General features: G+C 55.1%; 1 protein-coding gene across 5 annotated transcripts in view; it reads right to left on the bottom strand.

Annotated features, from left to right (window-relative positions):
- The window catches only part of SCN4A (sodium voltage-gated channel alpha subunit 4), a 51,399-nt gene that overhangs the window by 20,104 nt on the left and 13,739 nt on the right, over positions 1-17,556 (bottom strand). For 2 of the 5 annotated variants that reach the window (XM_032241994.1, XM_032241999.1), the window contains exons 2-13: positions 13,598-14,264; positions 13,392-13,510; positions 13,176-13,265; positions 12,777-12,905; positions 12,214-12,305; positions 10,065-10,397; positions 8,555-8,618; positions 8,173-8,314; positions 6,671-6,880; positions 5,945-6,098; positions 3,091-3,329; positions 1,165-1,338 (exon numbers count right to left, since the gene is read on the bottom strand). In XM_032241994.1, the coding sequence (XP_032097885.1) occupies positions 1,165-1,338; positions 3,091-3,329; positions 5,945-6,098; positions 6,671-6,880; positions 8,173-8,314; positions 8,555-8,618; positions 10,065-10,397; positions 12,214-12,305; positions 12,777-12,905; positions 13,176-13,265; positions 13,392-13,510; positions 13,598-13,870 (2,019 nt within the window). In that variant the 5' untranslated portion in view covers positions 13,871-14,264. Of the gene's footprint in view, positions 1-1,164; positions 1,339-3,090; positions 3,330-5,944; positions 6,099-6,670; positions 6,881-8,172; positions 8,315-8,554; positions 8,619-10,064; positions 10,398-12,213; positions 12,306-12,776; positions 12,906-13,175; positions 13,266-13,391; positions 13,511-13,597; positions 14,265-14,417; positions 14,531-17,556 lie in introns of those variants that run through there. The other 3 variants (XM_032241995.1, XM_032241996.1, XM_032241998.1) reach the window with 3 other exon arrangements.

The following is a 17,556-nucleotide window of genomic DNA, read 5'->3' as shown; positions in this document are numbered from 1 at the left end:
CCCAACACTTTGGGAGGCTGAAGCAGGTGCATCACTTGAGCCTAGGAGTTGGAGACCAGCCTGGGCAACATGGGAAACCCTGACCTACAAAAAATACAAAAATTAGCTAGGCGTGGTGCTGTGTGCCTGTGGTCCCAGCTATACAGGAGGCTGAGGTGGGAGAGTCGCTTGAGCCTGGGGAGGTCGAGGCTGCAGCGAGCAGTGATTGTGCCACTACACTCCAGCGTGGGTGAAAGAGAGACCCTGTCTAAAAAAAAAAAAATACAGACTAAAGTATTTACAGGTGAAATTATATGTTGGAATTTGCCTTCACAATAAAAATTGGGGGACAGATGCAACAGGAAATGTAGAATGTTGTTGGTGGTTGTTGAACCTGGGTGATGGGTACTGGAGGTTCATTATACTTTCTCTATACTTTTGTGCACGCATGAAAGGTCCCTTGATAAAGTTTGTTGTTGTTGTTTTAAGATGAAGTCTCCCTCTGTCACCCAGGCTGGAATGCAGTGGCACCATCTCAGCTCACTGCAACCTCCACCTTCCGGGTTCAAGCAATTCTCCTGCCTCAGCTTCCCAAGTAACTGAGACTATAGTTACAGCTGTGCTCGCCACATGCACAGCTAATTTTTGTATTTTTGGCAGAGATGGGTTTCACCATGTTGGCCAGGCTGGTCTTGAACTCCTGACCTCAGGTGATCCACCTGCCTCGGCCTCCCAAAGTATTGGGATTACAGGCATGAGCCACTGTACCCAGCCGATAAAATTTTAAAAAGAATAACAGTGCTCCGTACGGAGTAGTGGAAAGACACAAGTTCCGAGGTCCCACTCCTACTCCTAATGAACTTGCAGAGCCTCCGTTTCCAGGTCTGCAGAATGGGGCTGCAGTTCCTGCTCCACTGCTGCCCAAGGTCATTAAAGAATCAAACCCAGTGTTGGCTTCTGTCACTTCGGTCCCCCCAGCAGCCCTGTGAAAGGAGAGAGGGCACTCCTTTTCCTTGTTTTACAGGTTAGAAAGGTTCTGAGAGGTAACAGGTGTGCACAGGCAGAGGGGACCTTGTTTTCAGCCCTCCGGCTTCCTGGGGTTTCTCCTCCCATCCCTATGCCCACCCTCCTTAGTCTGCTCAGCCCACCACCATCCCAGCCCCTGGCCCCGGGGCTTTCGAGTACCAGACGGAAGGAGCGGAGCACAGAGAGCCCCTGTACGTTGGCCAGGCCTAGCTCTACCAGGCTGAGGGTGACGATGATGCTGTCGAAGATGTTCCAGCCTTGCTGGAAGTACTCATAGGGGTCCATGGCGATCAGCTTCAGAACCATCTCTGCTGTGAAGATGCCTGTAAAGACCTGGGGGGCAGTAAGGTGAAGCCCTGTCACAGAACCTTGGGGAGCCCAGGGCCCTGAGAGTCTCCCACCCAACACTCACCTCCTGGCAGAGGCTGCAGGGGCTGAGGGGAAAGGGGTCCAGAGCCCTGAAAGGGGCAGGAGTGGCACACATGGCCCGTGTGTGTGTGAGTAATGGAGGCAACGGTCAAGCCATAGGGCAGAGGTGGATATAGCTCTGAGACCCGCTCCCATCCATTTCTGGCCTCATGACAGTGGGCAAGGCACTTCACTGCTTGGAGCCCCAGCCCTGTCACAATATTCAATGTTTGCAGGGCACTCTGTGGTTCACTTTGTGACCTCATTAGTATCCTGATCTCTACAACATTGGGAGGAATTCTCACATGCATTCCACGCATGAGCAGTTGAGACTCAGCAAGCTAGGCAGCTAGCTGGCATCACAGCACCCACATGGGAAGGAGCCACATCTCAAGCCCAGTTCTCAGGGGCTCAGTTCAGCATCCTGTCTCTGTGCCCACACCCTCTCCACAGGGGCCAGTCCCAGGACCCTGCAAATCTTGGTGGACTCAAAGGTCTGCCAAGACAGGGGCCAAAGGAGCAAAATCAATGAGAAGGCAGCCAGAGCTGCTCTGCCAACCCTGGACATGGGGTCTGAGGATTGCACAGTCCCTGAAAGCTCCCTGGGCACGGCCCCCATCCTGCCGGGCACCAGCTGCCCTTGGTCCACAGCCTGCCCAGGCACATGCTGAGCCCCTCCCAGAGGCTGTCTCTGGACACAGCAGGTGCCAAGACAGCAGCATAGTGTGGGCAGGGGGTGGGCTGGCAGGCGGGCCTGGTCCATCATGCACATCCCAGCAGCTGTGCCACAAGTCCAGAGCACGCCCTTGCCCCTCCAGCCTGGCATGGCCACGGCTCGCTCGGCTGCTATATGGGACAGACATGCCTGCCTCAAAGGCTGGGGAGCCCAGGGTTTGATTCTTGTGCCACCCACCCAGCCCTGGTCTTGTCCTAGACCCCAAATCTTACTCTCCCTGGCTTCCCCTAACCTTCAGGGTTGGGAAGCATCTCGCCCATTTGCTGTCCTGGAAAAACTGTAAAGGAAATTGGGAAGGGTGGGGCAGGGCTGGAGGAGGAGGCAGCTTTTCCCTTTGTCAGGCTCCTCTGGGGCTGGCAACAAGGTGATAATGCTCCTAATGGGCCCGGATAAGCGGGTGGATCAGTGGTGTCAACAATAGTGGAGCGGAAAAGGGCTGGAGAGGGGAGGTGCCTAGCCACGCTGGAGAAATAGGTGAGGGCTGGGGGAGTAGCTCCTGGGGCCCACTGGGCCTCGGAAGCCAGAGCTATAGGTCCCACTGCCAGATCCCTTGGCTCCTTTCAGGACCGTGACAACTTCTGGAAGTGGACAGACTTGTCACCTAGCCCCTTCATCCCATCTCCATACCCCCATTTCATTTCCCCTACTTCCAGGGCATGGTCTGGACCCCAGATCCCCAAGAGTCTGGACCTTAAGAAGCCCAGCACCTCACCTCACTCTCCCTGCCCCCAAATATCCTGAAGCCCCACTTCTATGTACCACACATCACCCCAAGTACTCCCCCATATCAACTCATGTCCCCATATGATGGGAAAATAATCCCAGCTGTCCGCATGTGTCCCCCACCGTGACCCATATTTGCACACAGCCAGACAGCCACCCTGGGCCCCATCCCCTCCCGTCCTGCCCATGAATGATCCCTCTCCCCTGCTCCTCCCTACCAGGTTGCCCACGGTGAGCACGTTGTCAAAGTGCTCCGTCATGGGGTAATGCTCCATGGCCATGAAGAGGGTGTTGAGCACGATGCAGATGGTGATGCCCAAGTCCACGAATGGGTCCATGACAATCAGGTGGATGATGTTCTTGAACTTCATCCACGGGGCGCAGCAGTTCCATATGAGCACTTTGTGGGCGCACTTGTACCACCATGGCGGGCACTTCTGGTGGGCCTCTTCCAGTTCTGGGAGAGGAGTGGTAGCAGGCACCTGGTGAGGATTCACACCTCACGTGCCCCCGGCTCCACCTAGAGCTTTGGTTCCACCTTCCAAGCCCGGCCCCTTAGCGCTCCACATCTCAACGCTTCAACGCTCTAGCAAGGCCTGTTCCAAGTTCCACCACCTCTTGCATCACCCTTACTGACACCTTCCCTGCAACCTCCGCCCCACGTGGATTTACCCCAAAGCCCCGCCCCCTAGCGTGGCCAGCTCCAAGCTCCACCGCCTCAGTGGGCATCCTCCAGACGTCGCTCTCTAACCCCCAACTACAGTCCCACCCCTGGAACCCCAAAACCCGCGTTCCCAGAGCCCCGCCCCCTACTCCAAGCTTCACCACCACTCACTGCATCAACCTCCGGACCCACCTCCCTAAACTCCGCCCACAGCTTTGTTCCCCAAAGCCCCGCCTCCTCAAAGACCCACCCCCGGCGTCAAGCTCCTCCCTCTCGCGGAGCACATCCTCAAGTCTGTCCCCTCTAAACCCCACCCACATTCCCCGCCCCCGAAGAAGCCCCGCCTCCTACCAAAGCCCTGCCCCTTAGTACAGTAACTCACAGGCCCACCTCCTCGGCAAACCTTTCCCCTAACCCTGCCTTTCAATGCCCTGCCTCAAGTCTCTCTCCCTTGGCTCACCCCCCACAAAGCCCCACCCCTTCAGGGTGGGGAACTAGACAGGACGTCCACCCCCTGCCAGAGGCCTGGGACTGCACTGCGAGCCTGGCCTTAGATATGCCCTAATCTGTCTGGGTCCGCATTCCCAGGAAGAGGCGGGAGGCCACGGCAGGGGCTTGGGTTCCAGCCCCACGTGCTGCTGGCCGCCGCCACCCTGCAGACAGATCCCTCGGGGATGCACTGTCGGTAATACCGCCCCTCCGAAGTGTCCCCAGCCGATCCATCCTTTCCCACCAGTGTTGCCTTCTGGAAACACTCCCTGTTCTTGCCACACCAAAGCCATGAGTGCTGTGCAAGGACCATGGGACGAAACTGCCCCTCCTCTTCCTGGCCTTGGTGTCCTACAAGAGTGTCCTTGGCCAGGCATAATCTCACTTATTCATCAAGGCAGGTTTACCTGGTAAATGCAATCAGTGCCTCCAATTTCAAAGAGGAAGAAAAGGGACTGGAGTGGGTGGGTGGGTGGCAACCCATTGGAGACCCTGGGTTCATGCCAGGGGTGTGAGTGGCTGAATCCCCTATACCCAGCAATTAGCACACTGAGCCTCAATCAAAACCTCCCCAGCCTGCACCTACACGCCTACCCTGTGCTTCTGCAGGTGCCCAAACAGGGTCTGAGGCCCAAAACTTCTCACAGCAGTCCCGGCAATGGCAGGGTGGAGAGGCCTCCTCCACCAGCATTCCCTGGACACTCTCTGGCAGGGTATATGGGCACCTGGATGCCTGTCATACAAGGTCAGGTGACATGGTGCCCTCTAGAAATCTGCAAAGTCCTGCAGGGCCCCCAACCCGGTGGCACAAGGCAGGCTGATCTGGGGATGGAGCCAGATCTCTCTGAGTCAGAATTCCTTTATCCTATTGTCCCTCTTTCCTGTGCTTCCTCCTTCCCTCCTGCTTCCACACTTTCCTCCCTCTCATCCATCCATCTGTCTGTCCATCCATTCATCCATCTGTCCATCCATCCATCTATCCATCCATCTATTCATCTATCCATTTATTCATCCATCCATCCATCTTCCATCCACCCATCCATCTATCCATCAGTCCATCGGTCCATCTGTCTATCCATCCATCTATCTGTCTATCCATCTGTCCATCTATCTATCCAGCCATCTGTCTATCTGTCTGTCCATCCATTCATCCATCAATCCATCCATCCATCCATCCATCCATCCACCGGTCCATTGGTCCATCTGTCTATACATCCATCTATCTCTCTATCCATCTGTCTGTCCATCTATCTATCCATCCATCTCTCTGTCCATTCGTCCATCCATCTGTCCATCCATCCATCCATCTATCCATTCAACCATTCATCCATCTGTCTGTCTGTCCATGTGTCCATCCATCCATCCATCCATCCATCCATCTGTTCATCCGGCCGGCTGTCTGTCCATCCATCTATTACCCATCCATCCATCGTGTTGTGTCTGTTCACCTCTCATCACATCCTTATTCTTCTGAGATTCAGTGGATGGCACAGGGATTGGGGATTCTGGTTGGGCAGAATCTGACTTTTGACCTTTAACTTTTACCCAGAGAACACTTGAGGAGCAGGATGTCCAGTTTCCAGAACATTGGGCTTTCTTGTTAGTATTATTAGCTTATGCTTCCCATTGGGCAACCCCCAAGGCCCTCCCGGAAGCCCCCAGTTCCCACAGCAGCCTGGCCTTGCAGCTAGAACTGGGCCAGGTTAAGGCAGGACTATATTTATCACAGCTGTTTCTTCTGTGCCAATATTAAGTTACTGTCCTGAAGCCAGTCCAGCCAGGCTCCACCCTGACCTCAGGAGCCTGAATGGATAGAGGGGGCACAGGGCACTCACATTCCATGGCATCCCTGTTCTCCTGAATCCAGGCCAGCCAGGCCCCACACTACCTAAGTGGGCACAGGGACGCAAGGCACTCACCTTCCATGGCGTCAGAGATGCCACTGTCTCCGCTGCCACTCTGCCTCGGGGCTCCCTTCTCCCCTGGTGATGTGTCCAGGCTGCCATTGCAGTCTTTGCCATGGGCTGGGTCCCCATCTGCCTCTCCACCTTCCAGAACTTGGGCGGCCTTGGCCTGTAGACCAGCAAGAGTGACAGGCAGGAATCCAGCTCTGAGCCAGTGGGATAGACTAATTGACCCTCAGGGTCCTTCAGGGTGTGTCAAACTTACTGCAGGTGGGGAAGGGACAGGCTAATGTGGTGGTGGGGATGAGAGGGTAGGGACCAAAGTGTCTGAAGACCCTCTTCTCTGAAGACCCTTGACTGTTATGCCCCAACAAACCCTCCACTTGATGAGAGAATGAGAAAATGGTCAGCCGCTCACTGGGGCTTCATCAGGACCAGCCCTTCCCTCAGTGCCCAGAAAGCATCTTGAAACCAGAAATGTCTGAGCTGAAAAAATACTTTGGGTTTAGCTACTCCAGATTCCTTGTTATAGACAGGGAAACTGAGGCACAGAACAGATAAATGCTTTTTCTACTGCTTGGATGTCCTCCTCCCCCACTAGCAAAGCTCCCAGCTGGGGCTTTCTGCCCTTTTTGCCTCAAAACCCCTACCCCCATGCCCTCCCTCACCCTCAGCCCCCCAGGGAGAAGCCAGTGGCCGGGCAGCCCCAGCTGAGGGCAGGGAGAGCCCTGGGGTCCAGACCTTCTCCATCTCCTCCTGGTGCTTTTTGAACTTCTCAAGCATCTGCTGAAACTCCTCCTCTTTCTCCTTATCCTCGGCCAGGGTGGCCTCGTTCTGCTCGGCATACGCCATGGCCACCACGGCCAGGATCAGATTGATGAGGTAGAAAGAGCCCAGGAAGATGATGACCACGAAGAAGATCATGTAGGTCTTGCCAGCTGCTCGAAGGGTCTGGGAGTGGGGGGAGAGGGAGTGGAGGGGTCCCATGGCATTCGCCTCCTTTGACCCACTGCCCCTCTCCATACACCCATTGCCTGGATGGGTAAGCAAAACCCCTCCCTCACCGAGCCTGGGGAATTGATGGCCATCATTGGCACACTGAGCCATGTTCTGGGGAACTTCGAAATATCTACTTGAGACTCAAGCATTTCTGGTCTCCTGGCCCAGAGGAGGACTGAAGCCAGGCATACTGATATCAGGGAGCCAGGACAGAAAGTTGGTGAACATGGGTTTGGGGTCAGCTTGAATTCTAGCTTTGCCACAGTGCCTGGCACTGTGTAAGAACTCAACAAATAGTAGCTATTATTATTATTTAATCAATTTTTTTTGAGATGGAGTCTTGCTCTTTTGCCCAGGCTGGAGTGCAGTGGCATGATCTTGGCTCACTGCAACCTCCACCTCCCAGATTGAAGTGATTCTCCTGCCTCAGCCTCCTGAGTAGCTGGGATTACAGGTGTTTACCACCATACCTGGCTAATTTTTGTATTTTGTATTTTTGTATTTTGTATTTTTTTGAGATGGAGTCTTGCTCTGTCACCCCCCCAGGCTGGAGTGCAGTGGCACGATCTCGGTTCCCTGCAACCTCCGTCTCCCAGGTTCAAGCAATTCTCCTGCCTTAGCCTCCCAAGTAGCTGGGATTACAGGCACATGTTACCACGCCCGCCTAATTTTTGCATTTGTTTCAGTAGAGACAGGGCTTCATCATGTTGGTCAGGCTGGTCTCAAGCTTCTGACTTCAAGTGATCCACCTGCCTTGGCCTCCCAGAGTGCTGGGATTACAGGCGTGAGTCTCTGCGCCCAGCTAGTAGCTATTGTTATTGTTGTTATTATTTCTGTTGTTGTTATCAACATCAATGTTAGAAACGTCACCAGGCATCAGAAGGCACTATCACTGCAGACTCAGCCTGCCTTCCCTGCAAATGGCAGAAGGCAAATAAAGTATGGGGAGCACTGAATTTCTAAGCTGCCCTACTGCTTATTGTAAGGCCTGGAGGTTCTGGGGCGTATGGCTATGCTAGACCCGGACCTCGGCTCTGAAAGCAAAGTGTGGAAAGAATTAAAACCATGGCTTGGCTCAGGGCAGGTGCCCAGTTTCAGAGGGCACCCAGCTCCTATAAGGGCAGTGTGGGAGCCCATGAGGAGATGGCCCAGCTGGGGGGTTGGTCATCCTGCGGTAGGCCCCGTCAGGCCCTGAAGAGGCTGGGTGGCTGTAGGGTTGTGGGGCAAGATGGGGGCAGCTGTACCAGCTGGAAGAGGTTCTCCCAATAGTCCTGTGTCATGAGGCGGAAGAGAGCCAGGAAGGCCCAGCTGAAGGTGTCGTAGTTGGTGTAGCCATAGTTGGGGTTCCGCCCAGCCTTGATGCATTCATAACCCTCGGGGCAGTGCCTAGGGTTAGGACAGGGGGCTGGGTTTAGGGTGGGAGGAGCACTCCAGCTGGGGACAGATGGGGACCCCAAGGGAAAAGAAGAATCCCTCTGTTCTGCCTGTGTCCCCCAAACAGAAAAGTATTCCATCCATGCCCACAACTTCCCCGCACTCCTGTCCACCCCAGGTCCTCGCCTTGAATCAACTCCCACCTTCCAAGACCCCTAGGGCGCCTTTTCCCCATCCCTTAGCCCCACTCACCCAGCATCACTGCTGTTCCCACAGAGCAGGGCATCGTTGGAGCCCTCCAGGAAGTAGAAGTTCCCTTTGGGAGTCAGAGGCCACAAAGGAGGCAAGTCACCCACATGGACACAGTGTGAGCACGTGCACTCACTGCACACCTGTGAACAGGTCTGTGTGTACCACATAAACAAAACGGATGTTCCCTGGCTGCCTCTTCCCCTTCTTTTAAGGACAGTACCAAGTTCCAAGGTCTCTGGCAGGGACTTGGCAGGGAGCTCAGCTGCAAGCACTGTCAGCTCAGTGCCCGGTGTGGACGTAAAGTCAGGACACAGCAGCAGCACAAAGAGGGTACGTGTACATGTGTGCATAGGGCTGCTGTGAATCTGTGCAGGGCCCCTGAGTGAAGGGCGAGTGGAGGCTGGAATCCAAGTGCCAGGGTGAGAAGGGTCACCTTTCCCTAATTGGCAGGAAGGCACTGTGTAGACTAACAGTGGCTGTGTGAGAATGTGTGTGTTTCTGGCGTGTGTACCTGTGCAGATGCATATGTAAATAAGACGTGGGTATGTTGGGGGGTGGTTGTGACCCTGCCAGGGTGTGAGCACGTGCTGTGATGAAGGAGGACAGGGAGTGCACAGGTTAGGGAGTAGGAACTATAGACGCTTGCTTTGTATAGTGAGAACTTTAGGATTTTTTTTTTTTTTTTTGAGACCAAGTTTCACTCTTATTGCCCAGGCTGGAGTGTAATGGCACAGCCTCAGCTCACTGCAACCTCCGCCTCCTGGGTTCAAGTGATTCTCCTGCCTCAGCCTCCCAAGTAGCTGGGATTACAGGCATGTACCACGACACCCGGCTAATTTTTGTATTTTTAGTAGAGATGGGGTTTCAACATATTGATCAGGCTAGTCTCGAACTCCTGACTTCAGGTGATCCACCCGCCTCAGCCTCCCAAAGTGCTGGGATTACAGGCATGAGCTACTGTGCTCGGCACTTTAAGGTTTTAAAAACAGTTTGCCATTTGTTGTTGCACTAACCCTTTGAGGAAGATAGTTATCTTGATTTTATAGGTGAGGGTTCAGAGGGCTGGGGAGATCAAGTGACTTGTCAGGAGTGACACAGGCTACCAAGTGCTGGATTTAAGCTCAGGACCTCGCCGGCCTATTTGTCTCATAAGAAGTGGAGGCAGGGCTGGGCGCAGTGGCTCACACCTGTAATCCCAGCACTTTGGGAGGCTGAAGTGGGCGGATCACCTGAGGTCAGGAGTTTGAGACCAGCCTGGCCAACATGGTGAAAACCTGTCTCTACTGAAAATACAAAAATTTGCTGGGCATAGTGGTGCACACCTGTAATCCCAGCTACTCAGGAGGCTGAGGCAGGAGAATTGCTTGAACCTGGGAGGTGGAGGTTGCAATCAGCAGAGATAGCGCCACTGCACTCCAGGCTGGGCAACAGAGTAAGACTCCAACTCAAATGAAAAGTAGGGGCAGAGGCTGCGCTAGGTTCCCCTTGCCTGTCCACCCTCTATTCTTACCTTCGTCATTGATGTAGGCGTCCCAATCAAAGGTATCATTGGTGGCCCAGCTTGCACGGCTGTTCCACGTGTCGTTGGCATACCACGAGTCATTGCCGTGCCACATTGCATCGCCATACCATGTGTCGTTACTGTACCACGAGTCATTGCTGTACCATGTGGTGTTGGTGTCGTTGAACGGCGGGGGCCAGCGCACACACTTCTGCCTCAGGTTTCCCATGAAGAGCTGCAGTCCCACCAGCGCAAAGACGCTCAGGCAGAAGACAGTGAGGATCATCACATCCGACAGCTTTTTCACAGACTGGATCAGGGCCCCCACGATCGTCTTCAGCCCTGACCGTGGAGGCGGCAAGGATATTGGCAGGGGGCAGTGCAGGGTGAAAACAGAGCCCCTCCCCATCGGCTCCCACCACCAAGCTTTTTCCTACTCCATCTCCAAGGCCTGACTCATTGAGCACCGCTACTTCCCCGAAGCCTTCCGAAATTAACCCCACCCTTCTCTGATCACATCCTCAATCTGGAGCCTGCAAATGGCCACAGGTGCTCAGCCACTAGGAGAATGGACTGTAAAGACTGATGGGCTGTTGTCTGACCTCTAGAGCAAACCAAGGCATACAGAGGAGCTTACTACATGTCACTAGGTTAGCACTCTCAAAGTGTGTTCGATAGAACAGTAATCTCCTATGCTGTGCCCTTAAAAAGGGGGGTTGATAACGTTTGGTAAAAGCTACGCCCTAGATTCTGCTCTTGGAGAGTCATTATGTAGATTATCCTATCAAAGGCTCTGAAAAGCCCTGCAGAAATAAACAAAAACTTTATTTAAACAAAAACTAAAATAAATAAAAACTTATTTATTTATTTAGAGACAGAGTCTCGCTCTGTTGCCCAGGCTGGAGTGCAGCGGTGTGATCTCGGCTCACTGCCTCAGCCTCCCAAGTAGCTGGGATTACAGGCAAGTGCCACCACACTCAGCTAATTTTTGTATTTTTAGTAGAGATGGGTTTTCATCATATTGGCCAGGATGGTCTCGAACTTCTGACCTCAAGTGATCCGCCCGTCTTGGCCTCCCAAAGTTCTGGGATTACAGATGTGAGCCACTGCGCCCAGCGGCATTAGGATTTAACAATTTCCCCTCTTTCCAGAGCCTGATCTTGATCCTTTTTCTTTCTCTCCTTTACTGGGCCATCTCCAGTTTTTTTCACATGCTCTTTTGTGGGTCTGAATGATCGGATTCTATTAATCTCAAGTTTCTGGATGTATTACTCTGGAATTACCCTGGCCTTATTGTCAGCAGGTGCGTGGTGTGTTCCTAACTGAGCTCTCAGGGCTGGGACTTTCCCTTATGGAGTCCTTTCGTGTCTCTCTCTGCTCTGCTTGGTATGCTTATTTTATTGAGCACACACATATATATCACAAGCCATGGGTCAAGGGCTGTGAGGGCCTTACAGACATTGAGACATTTAATCCTTACAACAAACCAAGGAGTGGTATTATTAGTCTCCACATTCTACAGATAAGGAAACTGAGACACAGACCGGGTGAGGCATTTGCCCAAAGGCAAAGTTAGGAAGTGGTAGAGGTGAGAATTGAACCCAGGCAGTCAAGGCTCCAGAATCTGTGCTTTTTTTTTTTTTTTTTTTTTTTTGAGACAGGATCTCATTATTTTTCCCAGGCTGGAGTGTGGTGTCATGATCTCAGCTCACTGCAACCTCTGTCTCCTGGGTTCAAGTGAGTCTCCTGCCTCAGCCTCCTGAGTAGCTGGGACTACAGGCACCCGCCTCCACACCAGGCTAACTTTTGTATTTTTAGCAGAGACGGCGTTTTGCCATGTTGGCCAGGCTGGTTTCAAACTTTGTTGATCCACATGCCTTGGCCTCCCAAAGTGCTGGGATTACAGGTGTGAGCCACCGTACCCAGCTGAGTCTGTGCTCTTAACCACCTTGCTATGCTGCCTCTCAAATGCCATTCTTCCACATAGAACCCCTTCTGCCCCCTGGTCATGTGGGCCCCTCTGTGTCCAGGCTTTGCTGAGTTCTCAGCTGGGGAGTGTTGTGACCCTGAGCCGGGTTCCCGGCAGGCGCATGGTGTGGGGGGTGGGGGTGGTGGCGTCTCTCAGCTCAGGCAGAGGCTCCCTGCACCTCCCCAGTACCTGGGATGACCGTGATGGTTTTGAGGGCCCGCAGCACCCGGAAGGTCCTCAGGGCTGAGATGTTGCCCAAGTCCACAAACTCTGTCAGGTACCTGGGAGGGAGGTGGAGGAGGGTGGGGACTGTCAGAGCCTGGGGTGGGTGGTAGGGCAGAAATCAGGGCTTCTCCAGGCCTGGAATGATGATTCCCAAGAAGTTGGGGGTTCCACAGGGTCTGGGGACAGGTAAGACACCCTCCAAGCTCCTCTGGGAGCTCAGGAGTTGGGAAGGACAGTGCATGAGCTCTGCTGTGGGGGAGTGGGGATGGTAAAGACAGCCCGGCTCTCCTAGCGGGTGAGGGCCTGCGGGCCTGCGGGTCAGGGCTGATTCATGGGATGATCGGGAGGCCATCAGGAGAGCTCTGAGCCAGACCCTGAGAATGGCAGCTTCTAGAATTGTGCAGCTCCCTATCTGCACAACTGACCAATGTTCCCTGCAGCCCTCAGCACAGGCAGCTGCCCTCTTTGAGGCCTGGCCCTTCCCCTCACCCGCCCCAGGCTCGGGATGTCCTCAGGACCCTGCTCACGCCATCATGATGACGCTGAAGTCCAGCCAGTTCCAGGGGTCCCGGAGAAATGTGAAGTCATCAACACAGAAGCCTCGGGCCAGTATCTTGATGAGGGACTCAAAGGTATAGATTCCTGTGAATGTGTACCTGGCGGGGAGAGGGCCGGCCAGGGCAGGCATGTCACATGGGCAGGGGTGACTGTGGCAACGACAGACCCCCAGAAATAAGATATGCCACCCAAGCGGCTAAGGACACTAGCGAGTGATAGTGTGGCCACCCCGGGGGTTCAAGGTGTGGATGAGGGTCACGGTGACAATGTGTCTCCCTGAAAGACAAGAGCAGTGTCACGCAGAGGTGCAGACACCTGAGACGGGCTGTGTCCCAGGGCCGGGGAGCTCAGGGATGGGGGAGACTCACTCCACGTTCTTGGACCAGGGAGGCGGGTCACTCATGGTCATGAACACACAGTTGGTCAAGATGGTGATCATGATGAACATGCTGAACAGCGTGGGGCAGGGTCAAGGAGAGTGACGAAGCAGCTAGGAGGGGAGGTGATGGCGGGCCTCCTGGCCCAGAGCACCCCATCTCATCCATCCCTAACCCCTCCCGCCTCTCCCTTCTCGGGCAGGATATGCGTGGATGAGCACCTTGATGGCCCCTCGCCTGACCACGCTGAAGGGGCTCAGCATGTAGAGAGCGGGTGTGGCAGAGAAGCGGAAGATGGCCTTGCCCTTGTTGAGAACGATGAAGGTCTAAGGTGGGGAGAGAGGCTGTGAGGCCTGGGGACAGATAGACAGATGGACGGCAGACAGACAGAGGGAGCCTTCCCAGGCCCGAACCTTCTTGTCGCAGTAGTAGGGATCCAGGTCCTCCAGGGGGATGCCGATGGCCTCTGGCGGGGGATCTCCATAGATCATGGGCAGGTTCTTGCCAGCCTCCAAGTCACTTCGAGGCTTCCGCTCGGGCTCTTCAATCTCCATCTGCTTGTTCCGCTGCAGCCGGGCCTCCTCCTCCACCACCCGCTGTTCTATGGCTGCCAGAGACTCCCGGGTGAAGGGGCGCAGGCACTCAGGGCCCAGAGGCACCAGGGTGGGCAGAGACGGTCTGGCCATCCTCGCATCCTGGGCTCAGAGACCAGGAGGGTGGCGGGTAGCCGGGGCAGCTGCAATGGGCAGCCCCGGGGTGCTGGGCAGTTGCCCCTCCCTGGGCCGGCCGGCTCCTCCTCACCTCCTGCCTGCCCAGCGGCCGAGCCGGGGAGGTGGGTGTGCAGGCTCTGTTGGGACTGGGAGATGTGCCTGCAAAGCCCAGGTACTGCTGCTGCACAGGTGCTGGGCACAGAGCATCACCCCTGGCCCCACACCACGCTCTCCCTAGCAGTGGCGGGGGCCGCTCCCAGGACCAACGGCAAACCAACCAGATTCTCTGTGGCCTTGGGACATGGGGCCAACGCCCCAGTGCCTTCAACTGCCTTCTGGGCCCGAGCTCCTGGAACCGTGTGACTTCAGCCTAAGAGGACAGAGAGAGCCACAGCTGGCTGTGCTCAGGCGACTTCTGAATGGGCCAGGATGAGGGGCCTCGTGGGGAGGGGGTGTCAGACTAAAGTGGGACTAGCACAGGGACTTCATCGTGAGGGCCAATGTGGATCCTGATATTGGCCACCTGGAGATGCAGGTGGAGACCATGAAGGGGGAGCCAGGCTCTGTGCAAAAAGGTTGCTGTGATTGATTAGTGATGTCTGCCAGGGGCGCCTCTGCCTGTGTGCCATCCCTGACCTGGAGAGAGGGGAAAAGGAAGGTGGGGGTGGGGTGGGTTCCTCTTTCCTGACCTTTGGGGTACTTGGTGTTGGTCTGAGAGAGGGAAGAAGGAAGGGCCCTGGGCCCAGCGGAGGGCTCCCAGCAGTTGCCTCCCACAGCCCTGGGGGACGGAGCCCCCCGGGCAGGCAGGGTGAGCTGGGAGAGGAACATTGCGTCTGGAGAACTGCAGGTGCTAACATGGAAGAGAGGACGTATGGGAAAGGTCACAGAGACAAGGAAATGGATGACTCCAATGGTGGGGGCAGGGCTAGAGCTCCTGGGGACTGCTTTTGGCTGGTGGTCCCAGCACGAGCTGGATGGGGGAAAGGGGCACCCACCAGGCGCCTTCGATGCCTGTGAGCACTGAATGGACTGGGCCCCTCCCGGCCCCTCTCCCCTTCTGCCCAGCCCTCCAGAGACTGTTCCCTGTGGAAGGGAAGGGGGATCACTTATTGCAAATGACCCTGGGGAATGATCACATCAGCAGGCAGTTGCAGAGAGACCCCCGAAGCCACACATAGCCACCACGAGATCCACATGGACAGACCTGGAGCCACTCCTGCACCACAGAGACCTGGACAGACCCCCAGACACCCCCAAAGCCACACCCGAGGACGGCCCTCTCCCAGTGGGCCTTGACGCCCGCAGCAAAACCCCCACCCTGGTCAGCACAGGCACTTCTCAGGCTTGTTTAACAGGTGGAGACGGCGGCCAGGAAGAGACCAGAGCCATTGGGCAAAGCTGGACACGCCCCTGTGCCTGGCTCTCCAGCTGCTCCCTATAGCACCCGGGGAGTCGTGTTTCCACACGGATGACTCTGCTCATTCCTGCCGACCCTGCCCTCAGCTGCTCATTGGTCCCCATCGCGAGCGAGGGTGTGCACTTGCACACACAGGCACACGCACGCACACCCGGCCTGGAGCCACCCCCATGCTGACCTTCCCAGTTGCACCTCACAGCCCTGTCATATACCTTGCCACCTTCCTTCCCATCACTTGCCCCACATACACCCCTACACGCTGCTTAGCACTACACAGAAGGTGCCAACCAGCCAGATGGCCTTGGAGGGACCCCAGGGCTGCTGTGCACCCACCCAGTCCGCAGTCCCTGCTATGACGATCCTCCTGTCCTGATACTGCTCACTCTTTTCATTACAGGAGCCCAAGTGGGGCCACAAAAGCCCACAGACACATAGTCTGGCTCCCAACCCCAGCACTCGAGGAAACAACTCTCACCTGAGCCACCAGAGCGCCCCAGGGGCCAGATCCAGTGTTTTCTTCCTCGCCAGCCCTCCCGAGTGCCCCACACTGCTTACCGCCTTTCTTCTTGGGAGCAGGACATCACCTGCCCCTCCAGCCACTCTGCCCAGCTCGGCTCTGGGACCTGCCCCTTCCCTGCCCCTGGAAGATGCTTATTCTCTGGGGCCTGTTCCGCAGCCCGTTTTCTTTGCACAGCGCACACCTCTCCCTTCAAAATGTTCACTTCCTCCTAATTTCCTCTTCTCCTACCCCTCCATTACCCCTGAGGTCTGGCTGTTTCGTAATGCAAGGGGAAGAAAGTCCTCATTGGTTCCACTTGTTGAAGCTGGCTTTGGTTGGTGGCTGCCCAAAGCATCTTGGTGGTAGATCTGGCCAGTTCCACGCCCTACGGATGCTCCCTCCCCAGTGTCACTGCCCTCTCCACCCTCCACCCCTCACCTGCTCTGTTCAAATAACCTCCCCAAGTGGTGACATGTTCCTGCAGTCCCAGCTATGGAGGCAGGAGGATCCCTTAAGCTCAGGAGTTTGAGGCTGCAGTGAGCCATGATGGTGCCATTGTACTCCAGCCTGGGTGACAGAGTGAAACCCTGTCTCAAAAACCAAAAAAAAAAAAAAAAAAACCCACCTCCCACCAGGTTCTCCCCTCGACTATCATAAATATTTGTAAAATAACAAGTTTCGCTCCCTGCTTAAATCTTCAATGGCTTCCCACTGCTTAACAGTAAGTCCTAAACCCTCCCTAGGGCTCCCAAGGCCCTCCATGATCAGATCCCTACCTCATCGCCTACCCTTTCCCCATCCTCTGGCCATGCTACCTCCATTTTCACAAATGGGCCAAGATGTTTCCCACTCCCCTGCTCTACCCCCGATGCCTTTGCTTGTGGTTTGCTCTCCTCCCAGAGCACCCATCCTCTTTGTCTCCCTGGAGAGCTTCCATTCATCTTTTTCGACTCAACCCACACAAAAACCACCTCCTCCAGGAAGCCCTCCCTGGGTACCCTGGTCGGGTGGGAACTCTCCCCTCGTTTGTGTCACCAGCTCAATTACAGTTTATCAAATGAATAAGTGAGTGAATGAATTGCAGGGACACTCCACCTTAGCTCTTTTCTCCTTTAAGCACACCCTGAACCTAAATCATAACCAGAAACCATATCTCCTCTGATATCACCACTTCAAGCTCTCCCCTTGCCCCATCCATCTTTTCAGCTCTTGGCTCAGGGGCCTAGTTGCCATAATCTTTGGGTACCTGCAGTCCTTTGACCCTGCCCTTTCTCCCTCACCATCAGACCGCTTCTGACTTCACATCCCTCCTCTTCTAGCCTCACTTAGAAGATCCCAGTTCTAGTCCCTCCTCCACAGCTCCCAGGGTGCGTTCTCTCTCCTATCATGCTCTCCTGGGGAACCCCTCACCTGCATGTCCCCCGCTCTGCTTTTCTGGAGTCAGCCTCCGAGCTAGAGAAACGTGGCTCGAGGAATGGTATGACTAGGCTGGGCTCACCTTAAAGTCATGGTCACATACTTTGGGTTTGTCCTCAAGTATGCCAGCCCTGTAAGTGTGGATTTTTCTGGTAGGCTCACTTTGTCACTTTTTGAAAACAACGATTTCATGCCTTCTCTTCCCTCAAACTTCCACACTCCTCCCCATGAGCCTCTCAGCAGACGGTCTTCCCCGAGGAAGGAAGTGCCACCGCACACTGTCAAATCCACAGAACCATCTTCCCATCCCACCCCTTCTTCCTGCATCCT

This window comes from Sapajus apella, unplaced genomic scaffold (assembly GCF_009761245.1).
Source record: "Sapajus apella isolate SASKATOON/1434 unplaced genomic scaffold, GSC_monkey_1.0 scaffold48, whole genome shotgun sequence".
NCBI classification, from domain to species: domain Eukaryota; kingdom Metazoa; phylum Chordata; class Mammalia; order Primates; family Cebidae; genus Sapajus; species Sapajus apella.
The sequence above is the reverse complement of the archived record's forward strand: the minus strand, read 5'-3'. Positions and strand labels throughout refer to the sequence as shown.